Genomic DNA, 26,935 nt, shown 5'->3' on the forward strand with positions numbered 1-26,935 from the left:
AAGGAGGCTTTATGTTCTGGTGCACATTTGCCTTCTGTCTATCCTTGGAGTCTTGCAGTACCTATCGCTGGTGAGGTCCAAGCTCCTGGTGGTACTAGGGTTGAAGTTGTTCGTTGTGGTGCTCCCTAGAGCACCTCTCTTACAGCATGGGTGCAAGGTCCTCCAACAGACAGCTCTCTGCACATGCACAGTAGGTGCCTAAGAACTGGCAACTGGCTCAGACTGCACTGCTCCTGAGGACACTGTGTGGACATGCCGCGCAAGAACCATAATGTATCATCGCAATTCAAAACATAGCCCTTCTGTCTTTGCACTGCAGCAGCCACCAGTGTAGGAGGTACCCAGGCAGTGGCCCCCTTCTGCTGAAAGATGGAGTGTCCAGAAACCACCCCCATATCCCAGTGTCTCTACTGCTCTCCCAGTCTGGAGAGAAGGCAGCATGGTCCTCACGCATTCTCAAAAGAGGGAGAGTGAGTTTTAGGCTTTTAGAACGACACACAAACATTATTGCCTGGGAGCCTGGCATCTGGCAGGGAGAGGAGAGTGCGGTCGCCATGGTAATTCTTCGCTTCATTTAATTGCAAAGTAACCTCTTGTGTTACATGCAGCCATTGCCGGCACGCTGCCTGTGTATCCACACGCACAGCAACCCCCTGCCCGCAGCCCACGCACACACTACATCCCCTGCTGTGCAACACCCTTGCCTACACATGATACACAACATGTATGTGCTGAGCAATACACATTCCCTCAGCTCTCCCCACTCATATCACTTATGCCTCTAGATAACCAGCCAGGCTTACAGTCCCTGCTCCTACAACTAGAGGTCCCTCTGCTGCACAGGCGTAAGATGCTTTAGAAGCACAAGATAACGCATGCTCAGCCAGCCGCCAAAAGGCGCACCTGCCCTGTCTCCCCCACAATGCCTTGCCACAACACCTGCCTACAGCTCTTGTACAGTTTATTCTTGGATGCATTTTGTTTTCATGCTGTGGCATGAACAAGGAATAAACTCAGCTCTGTCTCATTCATTTTCCTCTGTCTCTACCTCTCAGGAAAAAATGTCCTTGAGAAGCCGATCTATAAGGAGAAGACTGTGTGCCTCTCTCCAGTGCCAACTCATGGGAAGCTGGTGGTCAGGTCGTTTGGTGCTCCTGACTGGACCCTGCTGCTCACATTTCTTGGCAGTTAACTATAGGAAATGAATCTCAGTTCCATTTCTCCTCAAAGCACCCTGTGGATCCCTGCAGGAGAGCTCAGTTCCCTGCTGATAGCAGGGAAACAGAAGTCCAGAACAGCAGTGACTGATTTTATAGCATAGCAGGAGCATGGTATATAGGAACCATGCGCTGAGTTCCTAACTCTGCTACACAACAGCCAGGTATCACCCCATACCAAAAGATGAAACTCAGCTCCCACTTACACCATGAGACACAGCCTGGGGACCTCTCCCAAGCTACCACTGTCACATCAGGTTCCCTCAGCTCTTGCAGAAGGTGCTGGTGTGTGATTAGAGCTGGGGCAGTGTTACTAGGGTGGGCACAGAGCTGCCCTCAGCCAGGCCAGGTGGCAAGTAGAAACTCCTCAGCCATACATATGTCACAGCTCCAGCTACCAGGGCCCACGGGAGCCAGCAGGCATAGACTTGGTGGAGCCTCAAGCTCCCATATGGCATGGTGCAAGTGTCCTTTTCTGCCTTGTGCTGTGGTGAGTTTTAACAAGCTCGTAGCAAAGGCAGAGAGTCAGGGATGGCCCATATCATGAGGGTGACAGTCACCAGAGTCTGACGGGGTTGCTAACAACCAAGTCCCACTTGTTACTGCTATATAGCTTGCATGGTCTGTACGTTTGGCCTACAAAATGCTCTGAGAAGTGCTTCAGGCAAAACATCTCCTTTAGAGAGCTGGCAGGGATGCCTGCCCATATCGTTTTGGACCCACTCTCCTCTTTGTAAACCTTTTAAGCTCACCTTGCTGACTTCAGCTCTCTTTCTCTTGAGGTCCCCTACCCCTCCTAAAAGCACCTCAACATCACCATCCTCAAGCCTGAATAAGCTAATCTGAGTATGATTCAGCTAAAACAGCCAGTGATCTGATGTACATGTGTGAGGATACAACTGAAATGAGATTTCCCCACCTGGCTGCCCAGCATCTCTGGACAAGGCAGCCCCAGTTCTCCCAGGACTCGTCAGGGTTGCACATCTCATCTTCCCCCATCTCCAGGAAGTGACCGACACCTACACACGGCAATTCACCTTCCCACCCCTGCTCCCCTCTCTCCCCATCCCCATCATCGCTACCTGCACACCTGGCTCAGGTGCCTCCGGAGGCACAGGCCCTGCTTTTAGTCCTGCACAGGAGGTGGGACCCAGGCAGAGCCCACGCTGCTTGCAGAGCCCACAACTAACCCAGCTGGGGTTGCTCCAGCCCGGAGAAAGACACCTAATGCCTGAGCACACACTTCCCTCTTATGGCCATGCCTGATACAGCAGCCACTCAGGCCTGCAGCATCTTCACTGGAGATGCGATTTTCCTGTGAAAATTGACATTCCCCATAGCTGCCTCTTACACTTGTTGGGCACAGACATCTCTCCCCTGCACTTGGGGGGCAAGCACAGAGCCAGCCTTGCCGCCCTGTTTGGCTGATGCTGATCAACACACAGTGAGCAGTGTGAGCAGGAAAGACAATTCGAGCGCTCAGTGCGTGTCCTGCCTGCGGCATCATACTGTCTCTCTGATGGAAGCCCAAGTATCCATCCCTGGTCCTGGGGCAGATTTCCCCTATGATAGGGCACAGCCTCTAACATCTTTCCTTTCCTCAAATTAAGCATGGCTTTTACTTACTTTGATTTTGAAGGGAAAGTTTTTAACTACCTAGTTATGGGTAGTTAAGGATTCTGTTCAACTGCTCCCTCACCCCATTGCACCGGATGGCAAAGCCTCTCTCTCTTCTATCCACATAATAATATCCTTGCCAAAAGGAGAGGCAGCAGCCTTCTGTTTTCCTGTACTGACCTTTTTCTCTGGACTGAGCTTCAGGTAGCTGGTTCTTTCTGTGCTCCCATCACCCCTAATAGCAGATTTGTAACTCAAGAGCAATTCACTGCACAGAAGGGGTAGTTTCCCCTTACATCTAATCTATGGCCACCTTCCCCCAGCTACCAAGTCAGTTCAGTTCACTGACCTGAAGCAAAATTAGTCAATTTTCCATGGGATAATTTTCTGTTGGATCAGTGAGTTGAACTGACTCACTCTGCAGGTAGAAAGCTGAGCATTAAAAAAAAGTTCTTCTAGCTACAAGTCTTTTGTGAACTTGTCTATCTCCCTTCATCCAGTTTTTCTGAAGAGCAGAGGCAGGAGAATGAGAACCTGCAAAACTGTGCTTGGTACCTGAAAGGGGACAAACTGCTCCTTCCTTCCTTCTCCAAGCTAAGATTTGGTCACTGCTCAGGTGCTAGAGTACTGTCCTCACCATCTCTCTTCTTCACTACAGTATGCTATCTTCTCACATGCCACCTTTGTAATAGCATCAGTAAGGGATGAAACAAAAAGTATCAACAAAGACACATTTTCAAGGAAACACTCTTTTTAGTTCTGTTCTTCACACAGGACCAGGTGAATAAGGAGGAGTCTCTCTAGTCTCCTGCAGCACCAACAACCTTGTCAGAAGCAGCAAGAGCAGAAGCAGTTGTCCTCCTTGAAGTTAGCCATCGCAGCCTGATGGCGCTCTGCCAGGCTCAGTGCCCTTTACCAGAGTTTCTGCAGCCGTTGATAAAGTGAGACCACATCTGCTCTGAACCTGTTTGCCAGGGTACTGATGGGAGGAGTGTTTGGGGTCACTTCCATAGTGCCAAAAGTTGCAGGCCCAGATCCTCAAAAGTATTAAGCACCTAAAAAGAAGTTAGGAACTAAAATATCATGGGGCTCTGGGTCCTAATGAGGCAGTTATATTGGTATTCAAAGTTTTTGCTGATATAGCTGATAGTGCTTAGAAAAGTTCTGCTCAAAAAAGAGCCCTATTCTGCTGACATAAGCTGCCTGCACACAAGGAGGGCTTCACTGGTACAACTCTGCTGCTACAGCGATATCACACGCATTTACATGTAAATTAGGGCTTTGTTTATACCGCACAGATGCAGCCTTTCACTTCATCCTGGGTGGGGAGGGGAGAGGGAGGGTAACCGTCTCACACTACTCTTATTTTATGGACTAAGAAAGCAAGGCACAAACAAAATGACCTCATCGGCTCAATATCACCCAACATGGGTGGCAGAAAAGGCAGAGACGATGGTCATAGGTTACAGCCACAAGATTTTCTTCACTATTAGGAGACAGGGAGACGAAATAGGATCCCATCACGTCAACTATGCAAGGTCCAATCCCCAATGTGTTTGAGATGGAGGGTCTAGTAATGAATGCAGTAGGGAGCCTTGAACCTAGGGGACTGAGGCCTGTTTAGATGCACGAAGCACTGTCAGAAAGTAACTGAACCTGCGACCTAAAGAAAGGTTCTGCTACACTGCTTCATGGAGGGTGGACATGAAAGCTGAAGCAGTACGGGTGATTAACAACATATCACAGGAACTAAATACGAGATCAGAAGCTACTGAGATTACCTTGCTTCCAGCCACTGCTGCCCAAGTAAATATGCACTGAATGCACCTCCATTCTGCCAATACTCCTGGATCTTGACCACAGACTCTGCCAGGCCATATTTCCATTTACAAAAGCTGACATAAGCCAAGAATGATAAAATAACTGATCCCATCTCAGCCATTCATTCCCAAACCTGCCTCTCCTCCTCTACTAAACCACATATCTGACACAGATACAAGATGAATTGCATGGTAGGACCAAACTTACCATTTTTGCTAGGAAAGTTTTAACCCATATCAGCTTTTTTCAGTGGCAAGTACAAGGGTTCCTGGATCTACAGCCTTTGTTGGTCCCACAGTGCCAGTAAGTGACTGTGAGAGACTGAAAGAGTTAATGTGAAGTTGATGTCTCAAACATTGTGGCAAACGAGTTCTGCATGGCAATGATAAGATGCAAATGAGAAATCAGATAACAGGACATGGAGGGTGCGCAGCTCCGTGTTCTGCCAAAGCCAGACAACTCGCCATATATGGCAAAAGATCATACAGAATTTATCTGAGGAAGGGGCTCGCGACCACCCGAAGACCACCTGAAAGACCCCTCGTGACCACCCCCTCCACAACGGTGCCTACGCAGTAAGTTCTAGAAACTACGTGGCCGACACAACCGAGATGTGGGGACAAGACTATAAAAGGACACCAACCCAAGGAGCCAGCGCGCACTCATCACCAGAGGATTTCCACGTCCATCCGTCATCGTTGTCACAGGATCCAAGGGTGGTGATATCTCTCTTTTTTTCTTTCTCTCTTTCCTTTTCCTCTCTTTCCTCTTCTTCTTCTAAATGTTTCAATAAAACCCACGTTGCCTACCACTACGCTTTCCAAGTTCAGGTTGCTTCTACCATAAATAAAATGTTTAATCGATCGTTTGGTGTTGTTTCACCTTAATTTAACCCGAGGGAATCTCGAAACCTCTACGACCCCTTGGTTTGCCCAGTCCAAGTCGTAACAATGACTTGAGAAGACACATCACCACACAGTTCCACTGAGATGGCATAAAGAAAGATCCAAAACTCAGGCTCCAAAAAAAGCAGGTATTGCCATGGGTTGGGTTAAACATAGTGAAAGTGGGTGGATATTACTGCTGGCCTTAAGTTAGCTATAAGACACAGTCTAGCTCCATTGCAGAGAAACAGTAATCTCCATTCCAAAAAACTACACAAGCCACTGCCCAAAGAAGAGGCAAACATCCAGGAATTTGAACTGGGGGGGGAACGGTGACAGACAGGGACATGACTTTCTGAGTACTGTTTCGCACAGGAGTCTTGGGGACAGGGGACATGAGGAAAAGCAGAAAAGCATAGAGAAGGCGGCTCCAAACAAAGCTTGGACACGCTGATCCTACACTTACCATCCTAACCCCTTTTACATCTCTGTTTTCTTGTGGCTCATCAGGCCCATATTAATACACATCTTTCAGTCCCCGGTATATCCTCTCAGGCATTTTGCATCTCCGGTAACAAACCTCCCGTCCTGACTCCTTTCCCATTTTACCACAAAAACGTTCTGCAAGCCTGGCTGGTTTCTCCAGGCAAACACCCTGAATAGCAAACAGTTCATCACGTTTACAAATTCTGGTCCAAATCAGTGCCCAGAGATAGAGTCAGTCAAGACTTCATCGTAAAAAAGAGGGGAAAATTGTCTGAACAGAGTCTTTTTAGCATTGTATAGCTTTAGAGGTTAAGTTATTTCCAGAATAATGTTATTCTCTGAGCCAGTGAAATAGAAGCTGTGGTGAGCCTAGAACTGTAGCATTCACAGCAGAAAATGTTAAGCCCAGGGAGGGTCTCTCCTGGAGCAGAAACACAATTCTCAGCTCAGTTAAATTTAAACCAACCAACTCCATTGTCTAGAAAGATGTACCTGCCTCCCCTTGCCTCCACCAGAAGGAAGCTGCTGTGGGCATTCACAGTTTACCTACTTACCAAGATATGCTGAGGACAAATGATGGTCATTCCTATACCAAGCTAGCCAACTTTCCAAGCGTCACTCCCTCTTACGAGCTACGCCAAGGCCTCTCCAGCTTTCCATGAAATTTAGCTAAGGGATTGACAAATTCTCCTGGGGCAACCTCATAGCTATCTGCTTTCTTCAAGGGCTATGAGGTCCCCAAAGAGCTTTCCACACTTCTAATTCTCCTACGCTTCAGGCAGGCATTCTGCCATTCAGACCCAAACTAAAAACCCAGGTTCACTGCTCCCCCGAAGTAATTTCCCAGCACAGTCCCTGCAGTTTCAGTGCTAGGCTGCTGTAACTGTGAAAAAAAAACAGGAAACAGAAACAATACCCACCTCACAGCACTGCATTGGTCTGCCCAAACCGCAGCCTTTTCAATTATACCTTCAGCACTCATTTCGTGCTTACTTCAGCCTGCTCCTGGAGACTGAAGATGAAGAAGAAGAAAGGCACCTGAAGAATGTAGACTGTTCCCTCTCAGAGCAGCCTGCCTGCTATTAACTGCCTTGAATGCAATGGCTGAGCCGCTGCTTATTCTGTCTCTGCATTGCAAATATAAAAATCAAAGGCTTAGATTTATTTCTGACTACAGCCGCCTTGAGACTCTGCGTAGCTGGCATCATTCACATACCCAATTTTCTCTCAGTTATCAACTCTCTCCTTTCTCGAAGGAAATTCTTCCCCTCAGTCACATCTCAGTGACGAGTTCTGATTATCTCTTATGAGCACAGAAGACCCTTGTTCTCTCTGTTTGGGACATTGGAGCAGACGTTTTCTGCTACACTTCTCTGCCCCGGTGGTTACCCAATTGTTCCTTCCTGAATTTGCTGTTCTGCTGTCTCCAAACTTCACAACTCTACTCTGTGATCCCCAAACCTACAGATGGTTAGAAACAGTACCCATTGACTCATGTCCTTGATGTAAGCTCTGTGTTGATATGAGCCTGCTGTGCAGCAATCCCTCCCTGTCTGACTTGTTACTTATGGTCCACTCTTCCTTTTGACTCATTACATTTTTTGATACAGTCCTTTGCTTCATTCAGTTGGCTGAGTAAGGCTGTTTGCTCTGCCAGCTCACAGGAATAGTATCCTTGAGACCTAAAAGGAAACTTAGAACTGGAATTTGCTGTTCTGAGTTTATTTGGCTCCTCTGTTTTGCAACTGCATAGCTGCAGCCACCTGTGTACATGGGTGTCTCGTGTGTCACACGGAGCCATCTCAGAGCTGCCTGCAGGAGTGACTCCAGGAGCTCTGTGGGGTGTGCTTGGTGCTGCCTGTGGCAGCAGCTGTGCCCTGGGATGGCACCCCCATGCTAGGACTTGTCTCCACGGATGTCCTGGACTCTTCTGTCACTGCAGCCCCAGGGTGAGCATGGCCTTCCTTGCCTCCTGCGCTGTGCCAGAAGGGGCCAGATGCCCCTCAAACACCAGGTTATGCCGGCCCCACACTAAGGGCAGGGTGGGTCCTGGCAACACGATGAGGTCCCATGTGCAGGGGAGCACTGCAGCCGGTGTGCGAGACTGTCCAGTCCTGCATGAGTGAACTGGTGCGTCCCTTAATGTTTTTTCTTCCTGTGTTTCCTAAACCAAAACTGAAACCATTGCATTGTAAGGGTTTGTGCTAGTTGGGTTTAAGGACAGATGAAGTAACCAGTGTGCAGGTACCTACACGTGGAAGGGGTCTGGGCTCTAACTGAACAGATAACACAGCAGTGAGATCCAGTGCCTGGCAGGTGAAGCAGCTTATCCTCTCTAGAAGTAAGGCATTAGCAGATGAAACTCCTCCGTAGGCAGGTGGGCAGGGAGTGGAGGGTGCTGCCCCACAAACGCCCTGTGAGGGTAGGCTGGTGGACCATCTGCACCCCATGGCACAAACTGGGCAGTATAATTCAATCTGTTCTGTTCAAAGGGAGAAGAGACAGGAGGAAAATACCAACAGCCAACTATGGCAACGGGAAAAAAATAATACAGAAAAAGTTCTACAGTATGTGGTCCCCTAGAACACTTCTCTCTTATGTGCTCACTCATTTTCTTTTTTCATTATAATACTTGTTCATTTCCTCATAGATCACTTCGACTCTGCAAAAGCCCTCCCCTCCTTATCCAGGAAAAGCTCAGCAGCAAGAGGGGTCCCTGTGCCTCCTCCCCACCAGCACTCCTAACTGCACCTACACTGAAGCAAGTCCACTTGCACAAGCACCCAAATGCTCAACAGGGGTGTTTGCTGCTTGATCACTAGGTCCTTCCTAGCAACACCAGTCTCCCCCGTGCTCCCATCCCGCAACATGAGAGAGGGGACACAGCCCATCCCATCTTAGCTGACGGCTCTGTCTCACTGCATATCGAAACCAGGTGAAGAAAGAATGCTTCTTAGGCAAGTCCATACCTGCTTTAGTAAGGATATGGGAGCGGCCGCAGACAGCAAGGAAAGGAACAAGGTCTCAAACCCAGCCTGCGCTTGTTACCCCTGAGTCTGTGTTTGCACCCCTCATTACAAAAAGCTCTCATGTCTAGAAGTGACCCAGAGATATGAAGCGTGCTGGACACATACTGCTGCCTACAAACAGGCTGAAACCAGGCTGTGAAGCTCTCCCAAGTCTTCTTGAGGGAAGAAAAATGACTGTCTTTCACAGAAGCTAATTCACTTCTGTTAGGAACTCCATGTTCACATTGAATTTGCAATAAGATCCATGACAGAGGCTCCAAGATGTGACCATAATACAGAAAAATAACTATCAATAGTAGCAAATCAGAAAGAAAAGGATGAGACCATTCTCTCAAATTCATCTGCTTAAACCTGTTAATTTTCCATTGTGTTAACTGAGATTTGTTCTGATTGTTTCATGTTACATTCTAAGAAACACTACAGCCCTTCCCTCTCAATTATTACGCTGGAGAAATCAAAGGTCATACTCTTCTCTCTCTTCAGTATGTGATTAAACGTGTTAGGCTGTTTCCTTCCTACCAATTAACACTCCTGCAACTCAGAAATCTCTGGATGCCTTCCCCTTCTCACTCCCTCACCAAGTTGTATACAAGTTGTATAATAGACAGTGCACAAATACAGATGCTTTGTGGTTTGCAGAGCACCTTTCCTCTGCTGTTGTCTATGTGATGTTTGGTAACCCAAACTTTACTAAGGTTGGTAATACCTACCACGGAAATAAACACAGTGTTTAGTTTACCCGGTCTTTGAATGAAGTATGTATTTCCAAACCCTGTCAGAAAATACTCAAATTCATAGCCAAATACATGCTGATTTTTAAACACAGCCGCAGGCAGAGTTAACAGACTGGCAACTTAAGCTGTCAGGGATACTAGCTCAGCAAGGCAGCCAAGCATACGCCTACCTTTAAGCCCAAGTTTAAATCCTATTGACTTAAGCTCTGCCTGGAGCTTGTCCGCAGGGTTTCCTATCAGGTCCTTCGTTATCCAGGTGGACTTGAGCCAAGATACACCTCTCCCAAGTCGATCCTGGGCAGGAGAAGGCATTACAGTAATTAAGTCTGACCTCCTAAAAAGCCATGCAGAGAGTTTCACCCAGGGGTTCTCCTGTCAGACTTGCGATGGGTTACTTTATCTTTCACACAGCCCATCACAGCCCGAGCCCTGCGTGTCCTGGGGCAACCCCCCGGGTCTTGAAGGAACGGCTTCATCCATCAGCTCCGTCGATTCGGAGCAGCGAGGGGCGGCGAGGGGCTCCCTGGCTGCCCCACCCCACCCTGTCCCTCCCCCACCTCCAGCGACTGGGGTGCCCCGAGGGAAGGGCCGCCGCCGGTAAGGGAAGCAGCACCAGCCAGCGCGCCCCGCGGCGCTGCCCCCTTCGCCGCGCAACGCATCCTGCCACCGGGACCGGACCCGCCCCCCGGCGCGGCAGTTGGGGCGCCTCACGCACCTCCGCCTCACCCCCTGCCCCGCGAGCCCGCCCCGGCACCCGCTCATTGGCTGCCGCCTCAGCCACGGCCCGGCTCCTCCCTCCTGTCATTGGACGGACCCCGCTGTTCGCTCATGCCCCTCCCTCCACTTCGCGCTATGATTGGCTAACTCATCTCCTTCTCTTCGTTCCCGGTTCCATCTCTGCCAAGTGATTGGACAACTTGGACCTTCTGGCTCCACCTCCCTCCAAACTTTCTGCTTTGGGATTGGACAAACCCCTTCCTTTACCTCGCTCCCCTCCCATCTGATTGGTATACGGCGCTCTCATTGGGCCCCGTCTCCTGGGCCCCGCCCCCTCTCCCTGGCCTCTGCCGCCAGCCTCGCACGCGCGCTGATGCGTCGTTGCGGAGCCCGTCCCCGAGCGTGACGTCTCCGCCCGCCATTGGGGGAAGCGGCAGGTCGCGCTTCCGGTGCGGCGCGGCCGGGCGGGGGCGACGGAGCGGGCGCAGCGCAGCGGAGCGGAGCCGGCGGGATGGAGCGGCCCGAGCGGGCTGCGGCGGCGCTGGGTGCCCAGCCCCGCTCCAACGGCTGCAGCGGCGCGGCCCACGGCGCGCTCCGCAACGGCTACGTGCGCGGCCTGCCCGCGCCTGACACCCAGGTGTGCGCGGCGGGCGTCCTCCGCCGTCCGGGTGGGGCCGGCACCGGGGTGGGGGGTGGCGGTCGCCCGTCTCGGGGGCTCCGGTGGCGGGTAGGGCTTGTGGGGCCGCCCGCGGCGCGGCCGGCGTCTGTCCCGGTTGCTCTCTTCCGGCCGAGCGGTGCCTCGGGGCGCTGCCGCCCCGCCGCCTCGTCCCTCTGTGCGAGCCGCCAGTGCCCCCCCCCGGGTGGGCTGGGGAGCCGGGGGAGCCTGCAGCCGCCCCCCGCCCTGCGGCGGCGGCAGGCGGGCTCCGGGAAGGCACCGAGGTGCGGCTATTGGGGAGTTCGGCAAAACTTGGCTGGCTGGCGGGGGTCGGCTTTGCGCCCTCCCGGCCCTCGCCTGGGGAGGGAGAGCAGCGCCTCGGCGACGGGCCTGCCTCGGAGGGCTGCGCCTGGTGGGTGTTTGTTCGCCAGGCTGGTAACTTCATGTGAAACGGCTGGCCCTCAGGGCTTTGCTATATCTCTACTGCAAGGCTTTTGTTAGCAGCAGAGCTTTAAGCTTAAGCCTCACTATAGTATAATAGTCTGTGCTTTAGGAGAAAAGATTTTAGCAGTTCTTCACTACTGTTCTATTGTTACAGGTATGGTGCACAGGGCTACGGGTACAAGTAGCTTTGAGTAGAGACTTCTCTCTACAGAGGAGTTAAAGGTTGATGCAGCACTTCCCACCTGGCTGTATTAACACCCTGTGATGGGAGTGTGGTTTTGTGCTTTCAGACTTCCGGTTGTTTCTCTGCAAAACACTAAACTTTTGTGTTATAGTGTAAGGTACTTAATGGTTCTCATGAAGGCAATCCCAGCAGTATGGAATAGGTTGTGTTTCCTTGGACACCTAAAGCTGCTTGGGAAAAGCATTCCCCCATTGTCACCCCTCCTGTTACTCCTGTGCTGCCCCTTCTGTTTTTCCAGTGTAGGCTTGTGCAATCACTGCGTGAACCAGATTGAGAACTGATGCAGGATAAAACTAAACTTTTTTTTTTTTTTCTGAGTTAACTTTAACCCAGGATGCTTACTGTATTTCTTTCACTGGAGGGACACTCATAGTCTTGCCCTGGCACTTGGGAGGTGATAGCACAGTATTGGGAGTGAACAAATGGAGGAGGAGGGTACAGCACCTTTGTTTGGCAGCAGTGCTAGCTTCTACTGGTTCAGGGAGCTATGGCATTGGTAGTCTTGCCTTGCAAACACCAAGCACTACCAACTATAAAATCGTAGATGTAAATCTTTGCGCTAAGACCAAACATGGTGGTGGTGAGTGTTATTCTGTGAGTGTTTTTTTTCCCCTCTGTGCTTTTTAAAGAAGAAGGGCTGAGTACAGTTATGTTCTTCTGCTTCGGAACAGAATAGTGGGATAAGGAAGCCTTTTCCTCAAGGATTTGTTCAGCTATGTATCTGGAAAACATGGGAGATGCAGCATGTGAATGGAAAAACCATCAATGTCAAACTGGGGAGGCTTAAAAACCTTGCTGGTTTATGAGACATTCTATTCAGTTAGTAGCTTGCATGTGACACTATGCTCAAATATGCCTTGGAAGCCTGAGGTGTTTGAGATAACTATTTCTAAAGGGTGAGAAGTGGTCATGAGAAATCTTAGCAAAAAGCCAAGGTGTAGCAGCATTGTCAGAGGATATAAGACGACTGTAAGAAAGTTTTATATCTTTCTGGCAGCTGCTTGCTGGTCTAGCAGAGATTTATAATTAGGAGTCTTGCATTCTTTTCTCCATAATTTTATGTGGGCCAGATTGCTAACTTTCAAAATGAGGGTCTAAATGTTAGAACCTGACTGGAAGAAGTGACTGTTTGGGGGTACTAGCCATGTACAGCTTTCTCAAATAGCGTCAGTGATGGGAGCTTAAGAGCTGCCAAAGATATAGTTGCTGATGTATCACAGAGTTGGCTACTTGATTGGCCTTTTGGCTTTTGAATTTTGGTTGTTGGGCCTTTACACAGGAGAAGGGAAACATGTTAATGCTTACCTTGTGTTGAATATATTTGTCTATGTATGTATATATCTATACTATGTACATACCACATACAATACTTGAGAATCTGCAAGTGATCTCTGGAATGCAAAGTAATCAAGTGCCAAAAAGGAGGCAGCTTACACGTGAGAGTGCAATTCCTATTTAGTAGAAAAAAAACCAGAAAAGTAGGATAAGGGGAAAAGTGCTTTTGCTAGAAAGCCTATGATGGGTTCCTTGAGAGAAGTAAGAGCCAAGAAGAGATCTAGATAAAATGAATATATTGATGGGAAGAGGAGGGGCAAGAAAAGCTATTGGTGTAAAGAAGTGTTGCAGTCACTGGCGATTTATCTGGAAAAGCCTGGAGCTTGTGAGAGGAGAGCTTGGAGACAGGGTAGTACATCACCGTGCCCTCCTGTAGGACTTCATAGCCAGGAAAGCTTTACCCATTTTTAACGGTGTAAAAAAAAGGAATCTGCCCCTGACTAGGACATCTCTGCTGTGGTTACCTGAGTAAGTTTTGGGGTTGGTTTGTTTGGTTTTTTGGGTTTTTTTGTTTTTGTTTTTGGTTTTTTTTACCCTAAAAAAAGAAGTTTAGATTCAAGGGTATTATCCTTATGACACAGATTTCAGGCTTTCCTTACAAATCCTTCCAGAGAGAGAGGCTGGTATTTAACATAGAGTGGGCTCTTTACTGTTATTCCAGCATAAGCAAAAAAGGGTGAAATTGTTCACCTTAACTTTTAAATAGGTTGTATTACTTTGTTTCCTGCTGGGATCTGAACTGCTAATCCTTCCCCTTGGTAAGAGGAGAGGGGAACTTGTAGTCTACTAAGACTGTGCAGTAACTGACTTTGGCTACATTGGAGATTAATGAAATATCATCAATGGCTAGGAAAGTAATCATTTGAAGTTAAGGTTTCAGCATATTAAAAAAACATTCTGTTGAAATACTAAGATAAATAACAGCTCTTTGTTTTGGTTTCTTGGGAAGTCCTGTGTTCAAATTACTTTGATTCTGCTAACAGTTAATCTGTTTAGAGATTAAAATTCAGTGAATGCAAAAATCTCACTATAAGCATCTTAATTAAAAGAGGCTGAAGAACCATCTAGCAATTAAAAATTGTGGGATGTTGGAAAAAAGTAAGTAACTTATTTCTGACTATGTACAGTTAAAGGAGTGCATGGTTAGGAAGAATAGTAATCTGTGGATGGGTTCAAAACTGATTTAATGCTTCAGTGTAATACTGCACTATGTAAGATGAAAGCCTGACACCTCAAAGGGTATTTTCATGACGTGAGGAAATGAACACAGCCAAGAGAAAGAAAGCAAATCTAAATAAAAGAACATTGAAGTTGCCTCTTCAAGTTGTGCATGATTCTACTTTTTATGTCCTTCTGGTCTGTTAGAGAGAGTGTTAAGTGAGTTCAGTAGAAAAATGGTATTTAGGATCTATCAAGACACTTGTGGGAATAATAAAGAGTGCAGGGAAAATTGCTTTTTCTTTCTGCAGTGCAATTTTAAACTGGAATGTATTTCACCATTGGAGTGTTTTGCTCTGAAGCAAAGGGCTAATGGTTTTCTAATGCTGCATCTGAAAAAAATTTTCTTGCTTAAAATAGGGAGATTGGGACATATTTAATGGGCCAAGGTGCCCTTATTTTCCATAATAACTTATTGGAATCTACCTATTATTGTGAACAGATATTTAGTAATGTGGTTTTTTGGACTCCTTAATTGAGCTTCTTACCTTAGAATGGTTCTGTTATGCTTCTAGAAGTTGAAGAAGAAATAATCTCAAACTAAAAAAATAATTGGAATATAGGTTTTAGATATCAATTTCTGTTGCGCATGGTATCTCCAAGTCAGTCAGTTAGGAGCTGGAATGATATAAACAAATTGTAATTTCCCTGATGTTTCTAGAAGGTCTTCAAATACCATACTATAGCAATCTCCAGATAGCTTATTGCATACATGCTTTTGTAAACAAGGTCTCATACTACTTCCTCAGGAAGACAAAAGGAATAGTTTGGTTGAAGGGAGTGGGAGGACTGTGGGATTTGCATTCCTTTAAAACTGTCACAAGTCGTGAATTCTTATAGCTATTAAAATGGGCAGCGTAGATTTTTTTTTTTTCTGAAAGCTTTGGTGTGTACATGCTAAAAACAGCTTGGGTGGTCCTGTGATTTGTGTTTGGTTTTTTCAGAGAGAGTAATCATACTGCTTGTAGGCTCATCTTGTGAGACGCTTCAGGATGCAGGGGAATGATGGCTTCATCTTGATTTTAGAGATGCTTTTGCTGGGATTCAGGTTAGTGTAACTTCTTTGGAAGAGCACTTACGAAGATGAGTGCAACAAATACTGGAAGTTTTTCTTGTTACAGTGAGTTAGTGGTAGCAGCGATGTGAATGAGCCCTTGTTTCAGATGAAGGTTAGGATAAGATAAAGATGCTAAATAGCTGCCCTATCCACTGGTATAAAAAGGAATTTGAGTACAGAATTGTGGGGTTTTTTTCACATCTGCGTGCAAATCTAAAATGCAAATATTTCTGATAAAAAGAAAAAAAATTCATCGTAAAGAAATAAATCGTATTAACTTATTCACGAAGAAGTGATCATTCCCCCTTACTCAGCATTTGTGAGACTGCATCTTGAGTACTGTGTCCAGTTTTGAGCTCCCCAGAAAGATGCTGACATAGGCACGTGAGTCTGTTCATCCAGTGGAGGGCCCCCAGGAAGCAGAAGAGGCTGGAGCACATGAGGTATGAGGAGAGGCTGAGAGCTGCATTTGCTCAACCTTAGGAGGAGAAGGCTCAACTAGCTGGCTGGAGGATATTGAGAAGATGGAGCCAGACTCTTGGAAGTGCGTGACAATAGGATGAGAGGCAATGGATGTAATTTGGAAGAATGGGAAATTTTGATAAAGAAAGTAATTTTTCCATGAGGGTAGTAAAATACTGGAAGAAGTTGCCCAGAGAGGTTGTGGAACCTCCATCCTCGGAAGTGTTCAAGACTAGATTGGACGTAGCCCTCGGCAACCTGCTGTAATCAGACCTGCTTTGAGCTGGGTGTTGGACACGATGACCACTGGAGGTCCCTTCCAACCTTGGGTATTCCATGGTTACAGAGAGAAACTCATGGATTGCAGGAGAGTTTGCCCAGGTTTAGACATGAGCGTTTAATCCTTGAACCCCTGTAAAAATGTGTACCTTAGGGCTTGTAGCATGTACTCTGAGGCTTGCATCAGACCTGAGGAAAGAAATTACTTTCTGCCTCTTGCTTGCCTTTTTGATTGACTTCATTTATTGTGTCAGTAATGTAAAACTGAAGTGAGTAGAAAATTGGCTGACCTAGAAAAGACTGTGATCTCCTTCAGATGTTTTAATCAACAAAACTCTATTTCTGAAAAAGCGTGCCTGTGCATGAGGATACTTTTCTAATACAAAATTCACTTATAAAAGGCTATAAGCCTTTGTGGAAGGAATAGCTACACAACATTTTGTCTGGCTAAATGAATATTTGAGGCCATCATAGATGTAGTGCCAGTGTTGCACTTGTTGAGAGTTTGTATATCTGTACTGGTATGAAAACAAGCACCCATGGTAGCTGTTGATGTGACTGGCTTCTTTTGGATTTGAATATGTGCTACTGAGAAGTCAGTTTGGATAAAGTGTTAAAATCTTTTAATTACATTGGGACTGCCATTTCAAATTTAGCTGGTGATAAGCCTTAAATGCTATAAAAATTGTTATAAATGTATGCAAGTTCATTTTTTGTTATTGTAACTAGTTGAGTGATATGTCATGTGGTATTTTCCTGTCTTAATCGTACAGCAGAAACATTGCTTTCCTAAATGTCATGCTTTCAATTCGTTGGGAAAAAAGCTTTATCTTAATTACCTATTGACTTCAGTTTCTCTAGTAGGAACATAAAACATTGGCCCAGCTTCAGCAAGGTTTCCAATTTTTTTTTGCCTTCATTAAAAAATCACTCCTAGAAAAAGAACCATTTTTAATTGAGAAGTGTAGTCTTGAAGAATACTTATCGTTGAGAAAGCGGGAGTTGAAAAGTTTAGGAAGTAATGGGGTTTAATGTCTGTAAACATAAGTGAGAGCGAATTCTAAAGTACGTTAGGAACTCTTTCAGAGGTATCTGAGGGCCTAGAGATTGACTTGTTAGTGAACCGCTACAGACTTGCGCTGTCTTTGGAAATCTTTATTGTAAAACACATTTAGTAATTAGGCGTGCAGTTAAGGAATTCTCTGTCAAAATGCTATACACCTAAAATCTATTGAACATACTAGATAAAGTAACATATTAGGTTTAAGGTAATTTAAGGTAAACTGTCAGGAAAAAAAAGTAGGATTCAAACTGTCAGCCATATGTAGCAAGGAAAAACCCCCAAATTTAATTGCATCATTCACTTGCTAAAAGGGAAAAAAAAAAGCCAAACAACACTTAAACATTACGAAGATTTATACTGTTTGTGTAGATGTGGCAAGTGTGTCTTAACAAAGGAATGTCAAATATGTTGGGAGTAACTAGTGGCAAATCAAAATATTTGATAATACCTGCCAACAAGAACAAATATTTAATTAGGAATACATTCCAGTGTTAGAGTCTGTTTTGTAAAACAAGTTCCCCTCCTGTGATTTTTTTTTTTTGAAAGCTTAAAATGTGATTCAAATCAGTTCATTCTAATTTTGGTAGTAAATACTTGGTCTTTTTACCCATGCAACAGTCTGAGATCTGAAGTCTAAGAACAAAGCAGTGCAAGGAAAAGGGCTGGAGGTGACAGTAAAATTACTACAGAATACCCTAACAACTTAGAGCAGCTGCCCATGTGGAGTTCTCACTGCTGTAGTTTCTCTAGTGCTGATTCCCTTGATCCTTTATAATAAACGTGACCGCTTTTGAGAGTGGAGGCATATCCTAGAGCAGAGGTGCATCCCATATCTTTCCATTTTATTCCTTATATTTGGCAGGAATCTTTGACAAAAGAGCAAGCAACTCATGGAAGTGGTCTTCCACATTATGTTTCTAAAAAAAAGCTGCTAGTAAAATTTCTGCAGTATGTGTGGTATGCGGCAACAAGAAGCTACTAAATTTTAATAAGAATTTAGTGAAGTTGTGTTCCAGCATAAATAATCCTTTTAGGGTGTTTACATAAAGGTCTGCCAGGTTCATCTGACTTAGTTCTTCCTGGCAGCATGAGATGAAACAGCCTCTTTAATACAGAGTGTTAGGGTTTTCCTGGGGTAGCAGCATAACCAGTTATTGTGTACTTCTCTCTTACTGTGTGCTGTGCGTGTTGCACTTGTAGCATCTTCTCTCCCTGAAGTATATGCCTGCCATGCAAGGTATGTACTCAGATTCCTGTGATAAATCCTGTGTGTTGTCTATGGTAGTATCTGCAAATGTTCCTGTGCTTAAGCATGGCTTTTGTCTTCTCACAAAAATTCTCCTTCTCTAATGCTTTTGAAAGTTAAACCTGGTACCCTTCAGTCTGAGAGTTTTTGGCTTCTTGTGTGCTCCTTTGCATCTACCGATTTCTGCCATGCTGACTTTGTTTAGGATGAGTTCTTATCCAAGTTGTCTGTTGACACAGGTATAGCAAATATACTGAAAACCCTTTTTCCTATTGGTTTTGAGAAATAAGTTTTTAATGAAAAGGAAATCAGGTTCAGAATAATGCCAATCTCATATATGACCTGTTTTGGGTGCTGGCAGTGAAAGCCTAATTAACACTAAAATCTGTATCTGTTTGCTGGTTTTGTTTTTCCTTCTTTATCCATGACAGGGTGAGGTATGGTGGTCCTTCTCTGAAGATCCTACTGTCCAAATTTAGGAAATGGAAAATGGTGAAGGGCACCAGTAAAAGCAAGCTTCCTGCTAACTGCTGTTTATGAATTGCAATTTTTTTAATGCTCTGATAAAGGAGTTATCTTCACATCTAGTCAGATAGTGGAGGTTGTAATCAATAAAGCATGCAATTGGATACATTCTAGTGTGAATTTATGCTCAGTAGGGTGGCTTAAAGTAGAACTATTTTTGTGTAGATTACACTATTCTGTCCCTAATGCCGGATGACCTGTAATCATGCTAAGGTAACTGCAAAAGGGGTATTATGTGAGATGTTTTCCATATATGTAGTTAAAGAATTAGAATAACTTGGGATAGTCAGAAATACCTTTTCTATCTGTGGAGCTGGAGTCTCATTCTGATGGTACCTGACCTTAAGGCACTGCAAGATCTGATGTTATCAGGAGACTGGTCTTTAAAGCATAACTTTGCGCAGGAGTTGGGTAAGAACATCAGGTTGGGTATGCTTGTGCTGCACGTGCGTACATCCACAATGCCATCCTCTGCCTGTACTAGACATGCTACTTATAATGCTTCTAATCTGCAGCATGAACTAAATCTGAAGTCAGTTTTGTAATGTAACATCTTGTGAATTGGAACTGTTTGTTACCAGGTTGGGGAGATGATTATCATCAGACTCCCTGATGTGTTCTGCTTAGACCAAGGCAGTCCTTTCTAGCTGTAGCTGTATGCTGCTGCTGCTCAGTAACTGTTACAATACCGTTTTATGTGATTTGTTTCCCCAAGAGCTTGGCCCAATACAGGCATTACCTGTGGCTGATTCAGAATACCATCTCTTTGCTGCCTTCTGTAAACAGCTGGGTGGTGCAGATCATCTGATTTTTCTCCTGCAGTTGAGTTTCTTAATGGGATGGTGCTCTTCTGTGTACATGTGGTCTGGGCAGTACACGAAAGAGAGATGTAGGTGAGCATATATGTGGTTTTTTGAACCAGACACTTAGGTGAACCCTGACTTTCCTTTGTAGTCTCCACTTAGATATGCAGTATCTTCTAGTTCAAAGATCATGGCTCAGTTATCATAAGACTTCTTGAAACCATAAAAGTCTTAATCTTGCATGCTTTTTTTTCTCCAGAAAAGGAAATGAATCACTAAGCTGTAGCCACCTTCTTTCTCGGTCTCTGGAACTGAACTTGCTGCTTTTTGGCAGCAGGCTTGGAGCTCACAGCATGTAAGCCTTCATTTGAAGGCAAATGTGCAGATTCATAAGGCATTCTTGGAAGAATGAATAGGCTTGTATCTAAAATGTGGCTACAATTGTCTCTTCTATAGGCAATTCTAGAGTGTATTTATAGTCATCGTATGCTTCATGAAAAGTCCATGCAATTGCATTCAGAGTATTTCTTTAATGTTTAATTTAGATAGGATAGCATAGAAGCTTCTCAGCTTATGTGGTAGCTGACATAAGAGTATAAGGATGTATAAGCACATTGGTAGGAGAACAGTGGGAGGTAGAATTGATTGGAGTATGTGTTGAATCAATACAGGTATTCCCAAAAGGGCCTTTCTCAGTGAGATGTTGTTTTTGACCATGTGGAATAACTTGTTTAGTTTTAGCATTTGTCACAAGCAGAGGCACCTGTAAAGACCTGGAAAAAATTGGTATGCTTTTATTCTGATTAAAATTGTGTATAGGTTTGGATTTGTTGGTTTTTTTTTTTCCCCAGTAGCTATTTTTTGGTATTACGTAACCTCAGATCCATACCCTTAGGATGTAGCCTCTCATCTCTTCCAGATGAACTTCCAGTTACTTGGGAAAGACATTAAAATCTTTGATGTGATCTCTGTTTATTAGATGCTAGGTAATTTGCAAAGTAGTCACTACCAGTTTTCTGTCTGCTTATCCAGAAATGAGCTACTAGTAGACAGCCACAGGTAGCAGGTATGTCATGTGTCTGCTCCTGAAGAGCTGCTATTCACAGCCTGGTCTGTCAGCGTGAGGACACAAAATTCAACTTTAATTCATCAAGCTGTGAAATTGTAGTAATCGGAGCTTTGGTGCATGATCTTTCTCAGATCTGGATGCAATAAAATTCTATGGTTTCATGAATTGGAGTCATAGTGATACAGTTAAGCAATCTCGAAAGTAATAGAGAAGAGAAAGCTTTCATGGTTTTTCCTCTGCAGCGTTGGCTCACCGAGCCTGTTGATTGTCATGGTGCTGCTGCCCCTTCTCTCTCCCCAACAGCTGCTGGGTCTTGTTTGCTGAGATCTCTTGGATGAGTTTGTGGAGTGGTGCTGTAAAGACTATTAGGGTCTAATAAATAACCTTCTGCAAACCATTATATTTCCAACCTGGATCAGTTCAGTGTTGGAGGGACGCTATGCTGAAAATCAGATTAGCCTTAGTTGTGCAAGCCAGAGGGTGGTGCAGATGGCTCAAAATGGGAGTGAGTGGGGCAGGGGCAGTTCCTTTGGCTGGCACTGTTCCTGAAGAGAACAGTGTATAAATCTATGGCCTGCATTAAAGTTGCCATCATCTGAGCTGCAATGTGGTAAGCAAGTGTTCCTACACCTGTTCCAAAGCATGGTAATTTTCTAATTTAAGCCACCACTGTACGCAGTATGTTTTTAAAACTACTTCAGTATTAAACCTGGCCTCAAAGCGCTGCAAGTTAGTTATCTGCATCTGGGGTAAGTGCTGCTGCTAAAAGAGAAGTTCCTACTGTGTCTTTGCTATTTTGTTTCCACACTTGTACCAATTCTAAAGTCCCTGCAACTACGGTGACCAAATCGAGGATTTGCTCTGGTTAAAACTTTGTTCTGGATGTCTGTGTTGGCAAAAGGGAAGAGGTAGAAATGCGTATCAGGAGGAAGGTGCTGGTGCGGTTTATACTCAGCGACTGCATAGCTATAGTGTAGTTGTACCCTAAGAAACAAAACAGCAAAGACACAGTAGGAACTTCTCTTTTAGCAGCAGCACTTACCCCAGATGCAGATAACTAACTTGCAGCGCTTTGAGGCCAGGTTTAATACTGAAGTAGTTTTAAAAACATACTGCGTACAGTGGTGGCTTAAATTAGAAAATTGCTTCTGAAAAATTGCTTTCAAGATATCAACGCCAGGCTTGAAATACAGACTTGCTCCAGCATGTGAGATGAGCAGGTGTCATTTTCCAAATAATGCAGTGTCTGGTGAGGCCAGCAAGTATGTGTGCCTTTATTGATTCATTAGCTGTTACAGAGGTTAGTACAACTCTGGCTTCCTTTCCCATATGATAGTATGAGTGCCATAGGTGAATAACTGGTTTTATTATGTCTGCTGTCCCCCTCCCCCACCCTCTCGATTATTTGCTGTTGTCTTTTTTTTGATGTATTTAGGATCAACCTCTTTCCTAGATGTTGATGTTTCTTTGATTAGAACATTTTTTAAAATACATTTCTTCTTATATCTGGCTATAAGCTCCAATCTGAGTACAATCCACAGAAATTTGAGCAACATCTTTGTCCTAGCCCTCTCTTCAGTGTGGTGTTATTAATATAGGCATTTATTGAAACATATTATCTTGGTTTCCTTCTTGTCTTCTAGCTGCTCCCGTGCACATCTGGCAACATCCTTCATAATATATTTGGATACCAGAGTGTTACAGAATTGTATGCCAGTCTTAATCTGTTTAGATTACTTAATAGATTGTAATTTTCCTAAGCCTAGGAGTACTGGCAAAAATAAATCTATTCTGCAAGGAGTAAGACTTGTCACCTTTGATGCTACAGATAGGGGATTTACGTCTCAGAGAGTGTTCTTTCACACATAGCTATTCTATTATAGGGTAGCTACTCTGTAACTTTTAGGAATACAGATAGCAATTTGCATCTAATGGCTGGGTTTCTATATTTTGATACATTGACTTTTGAGATCTGATCTTTATCTTAATTCTTTGAACAAGTAGTATAGTTAAAACCATGATGTTTCCCTCCCCCACCCACCCAGTGTTATGTTGAGTAGGCCCTTGCCTTGTAGCTGTGAAGTTTTTCTGTAATAGTGACAAATATGTATTACAGTAATCATACTTGAGAGGGACATGCACATGTATTGTACAACTAGTCAAGCTCTTATCTTCAGGAGATGGTATGTAAGTAGCAAGATGACTTTTAGCATGGGTTTTATGCAGAAAGCCTTGCTTTGTTCTGTGTGCTGACATACATGCAATGTTGAGACTGCGTATACAATGACTTTTTTGTCTGTGGTGTCATTTCCACCTTATGGATGAGTATAGTGTTTACGTCAGCATCTTTAGGCTAGCGGCTATGGAGACACATAGATTATACTTGTTTTGTTACAGTAATATAGGCTTCCAAAGTTGAGGCTATTTTGATATTTTCCAGTTACTTTTTCAGTTCTCATAATCCTGAGAATACATTGTTTAGATTAATAAAACTATTCATTTCTACTTTGTTTTTCCCTGTAGTGAGCCTGGGAAGCCTCACTGTTCTGTTATTTGTGCCTACTTAGTTGTTGGTGAAGGGGGAAGGCAATTTTTTCATTTTGGTTGGCCTGGATGTAAGCAATGCGCTCTATGTAGCTTTGCAAGCTAAAGAACTTTAATGAGATGTTAGATTAAACTGCACTAAATTGATAACTGTTACTGTAGTTATATCAACAACTTAGCAACCTCGTATATGGAGACAGACAGTATTTGTCAGTAATGGCTGAACCTAGCTGGAAGTATTTTGAGCTGGGCGGGGGGGATATAGAGCTTATATCTGATCGGGGACTACTCTGAAATGCCTATCTGTCACTTCTTGAATGAATATATCTCACAACTGCCTCTCTTTAAATTTTTACTATAGATAAATCATATTGTGCACAATGGAGGATTATACAAAAGGCCTTTCAATGAAGCATTTGAAGAAACACCAATGCTCGTTGCTGTGCTGACCTACGTAGGCTATGGTGTTCTCACTCTCTTTGGATATCTGCGAGATTTCATGCGGCAGTGGAAGATTGAGAAGTGTCAAAATGCAACAGAAAGAGAAGAACAAAAGGTAATCACTGGGAAATAATGGTCGGTGGGAAATGATGTGGCTGAGGCTATAGCTTGAGCATTTCTTTAGGGAGCCGTGGTGTTCAAAGTTTTCTGCTGTTTTCCTTGTCTTCTGAATGCCCCAAATATTATGCTAGTACTGCTGTGTTGTTAAACAATGATGTTTCGTTTAGTTGGGTTATTTTTTGGCAGAGCAATTCCCTCATCTGGTTCACTCCAAAGCTGCATCAACAGTTATATCAACATGCTGAGAGACTGCAGAAACAAGGGTTTGGGGGAGAGAGACTGCATATGCCAGCATCAGCAGCTAAAGAAATGCTTATCAAAGGATTGGTTTGAGTTTGACAGCAGTGGGAGTCTTTCTGATGCTGCTCTGGTGGCTGTGTTTTGATTTGGAAGCATGCTATTAATCCTCTTTAGCCTAAGTAGTTGCAAAGAAAAGTTTGTGGGTGAGAACCAAAGCACAAGCTTGGATGACACTAAATTCATCTGGAGTTCAGAACACTAGCAGGTTAGCTGGTGAGTAATCTGAGGTACTGACTCCTGACTCACTGATAGCAATTAAAAAGAATTAATTCATAATAAGACCTGTTCACAAAAGCTTGTGATGAAAAGTCTTGCCTGCTTCAGCAGTTAGTCTGGAATAGATAATCCTAATTTTGAGTAGTTGTAAAGTATTTTGAGAGGCCTTTATTCCCCACAGGAATTAATTGCTGTTAAGAAAGCTACTATTTAAACTCACAGTTCACAAGCTATTTCCTGCTAACTCTTAGTGTGAGCCCTCTTAGCACAATGTGAATACCGGTGAGCTTTGCTCCCAAAGGTGGAGTGAATTGGCTTACTCTTGCTGATTGGGGTTCTGTTTTTCTCAACTGCTTTGGGGAGCCAATCTGGCTTATAAAATGTTAAGGGAGTTTGTTTTCCAGATGCTGGTTTCTGGTTCCCTGTGCAGCTGCACAAGCAGTTGGCTAGCAGAAAATAGTGGGGTTGGGAAGGACATCTCACTAATGCAAACAAATAATCAAGGGTGGGAGGGGGGAAGCAAAAAAAGGAAGGCTTCTTTGGAGGCTTTTTTTGGAGGCAGCACTGGAGTAAAGTGCATGTCGTTTTACAGTAGATTAGCTAAGATGCAGTAAACTAACCAATGCCTAAAATTACTTCACAGTAGCTTCTTTGTATGAGCATTGTGAGGTATAATTAAGCTGATTTGTAGTAAGGCGCTTAATTCCAAAATAGAAACATTCTCATAGGAGTTTAATGAGTAATAGGTATTTCATATTGGTTAAAAGTATAGGAGTTTAAATTACACTATTTCCAAAACTGACTTCTGGAATCTGGAAGTAAAAATCTTGAATCTCTTTTAACAGTTACAATATCCGAATGAGGATTGCTGGCTAAATCTCAGCTTGAAACTTGATGTGTTCATTAATGTCATTTGAGGTACTCTGGTTTATGTCACCTGAGAACATGACACCGTTGTATTTTTCTGTGTATAAAGTAGAAGTTGATACAGAAGAGCACATTCAAACAGTTGCAGAAGTCTACCAAGACATGAAAATAAAGGTTTAAATATTGGTCTGTACTCATGGTACTTGAGGATTATAAAGGGGTAACTGAGGTGTTGGTGCAGTTACTCTATACTATAGTTGTTATATTTCTGTTGCACAGTTTTTGTGAAACGCTTGTTCTGTTACCAGTATGTAAGGTGCAAGGCTGCTTATAGTAGTGCTTTTCTGGGGGAGCAGTCATGACTTCCATGAGAGCATACAAAAGGAGGACCTCGGACAGTAGGTCTGATCTGGGAATATGTTATTGATATTATGCTCTCGGTAAAGATTGTCACAGAGGATGTTGAAGCACAGAGGTTGTTAGTAACTGATTATCCTAGTTCTAAAAGAAATTTAGCCTTGAAATTTTTTATAAATTGACTTAGCGTTCCATCTTACCCTGAAAGACATTAGCTTAACAACTCTGCCTCCCGGACAGATGAGTTAAAACCCTTTGAGTCTGTGTGTTAGTCATAGCTTGCAGGGAAGAGATGCATGTATTCTGTTTTTGTTTGGTACATAGGATGTCTGTGGATGGAGCTAGTAAGAAGTGCCAGTGAATATTGCGTAAGAATGAAAAATAGGAAATCCTGTTTAAAAAAGCTTTGGTGTTGAAGAAATCTCAGCCTAGTGTACTTCCCCAAATCATATTTCTAGTGCTTAGGTTGGAATAGCTGTTTCCGATACCGGACAAATAGAAAAGTGATCATGTGAGGTCTAGAACATACAGTACTTATCCTCACACTTTGCTGCTTTAAGCTTTGTTTGCCTGCAAATGAATTGATGAGAGCACGTTGCTGCCTGTCTAGTGTGGGAGCCAGGTTTTATTTTGGTGCTGGGGGGGTGCTCAATGACTTGTTTTGAAACAGTTTCTCAGGATTTTCAAATATTTGAATCTCTCAAGCTGCTGGCTGACAGCCCAATCATCTGGTAACGGAATGCAGATACTAGTGTGCAGAAAAGGCTCGAAACTCACACACTTGTTTTTTTTATTAATACATGCAAATCGAAGGAGCCCTGCGGTTACCCTGGGGTAGTCTCTGGCAGATTTGTGACCTCATGTGAAAAGTAACGTTTTTATTATTTAGATTCTAAAGAGCCAACTAGATGATTATGATTTTCTTAAGTAGCAAGCAAGCAAAAGAGTTAGCTTTAGCTTTTTGAAATAGTTATAATTGCTTAGGTGAAAAGCTCAAAGCAAAGGTAGTGGGAGTAGCTGTGTAGCTGAACAGTGTGTGACAACCTGCTTCGTGAGCAAAACAAAATTACGTAGTGCGAGGAAGTGTTTCATAAAGGGCTGGATGAACTTGTCCTGAAAGTCATGAAATTAAAATATGTGGATTTTCTGTGGTGTGTTTCTGAAGGTGATCACAGCTGAAAGTAT

General features: G+C 44.2%; 1 protein-coding gene and 1 long non-coding RNA gene across 10 annotated transcripts in view; one reads left to right on the plus strand and one right to left on the minus strand.

The window, feature by feature from the left end:
* LOC142082825 (uncharacterized) overlaps positions 1–8,065 on the minus strand; it is a 25,042-nt gene extending 16,977 nt beyond the window's left edge. The window contains exon 1 of the long non-coding RNA XR_012673848.1: positions 4,863–8,065. This is a non-coding gene — a long non-coding RNA (uncharacterized LOC142082825). The remainder of the gene's footprint in view (positions 1–4,862) is intronic.
* A 2,885-nt stretch (positions 8,066–10,950) lies between these two features.
* The window catches only part of SPTLC2 (serine palmitoyltransferase long chain base subunit 2), an 81,345-nt gene continuing 65,360 nt past the window's right edge, over positions 10,951–26,935 (plus strand). For 6 of the 9 annotated variants that reach the window (XR_012673849.1, XR_012673850.1, XR_012673851.1 and 3 more), the window contains exons 1-2: positions 10,952–11,142; positions 23,811–24,005. Coding sequence is in view for 4 of the 9 variants with exons in the window: in XM_075151420.1 (XP_075007521.1) it covers positions 11,017–11,142; positions 23,811–24,005 (321 nt within the window). In the remaining 5 variants the exon portion in view is untranslated. Of the gene's footprint in view, positions 11,143–23,810; positions 24,006–26,935 lie in introns of all 9 variants that reach the window. The other 3 variants (XM_075151421.1, XM_075151423.1, XM_075151424.1) reach the window with 1 other exon arrangement.

This window comes from Calonectris borealis, chromosome 5 (genome assembly GCF_964195595.1).
Source record: "Calonectris borealis chromosome 5, bCalBor7.hap1.2, whole genome shotgun sequence".
Lineage (NCBI taxonomy): Eukaryota > Metazoa > Chordata > Aves > Procellariiformes > Procellariidae > Calonectris > Calonectris borealis.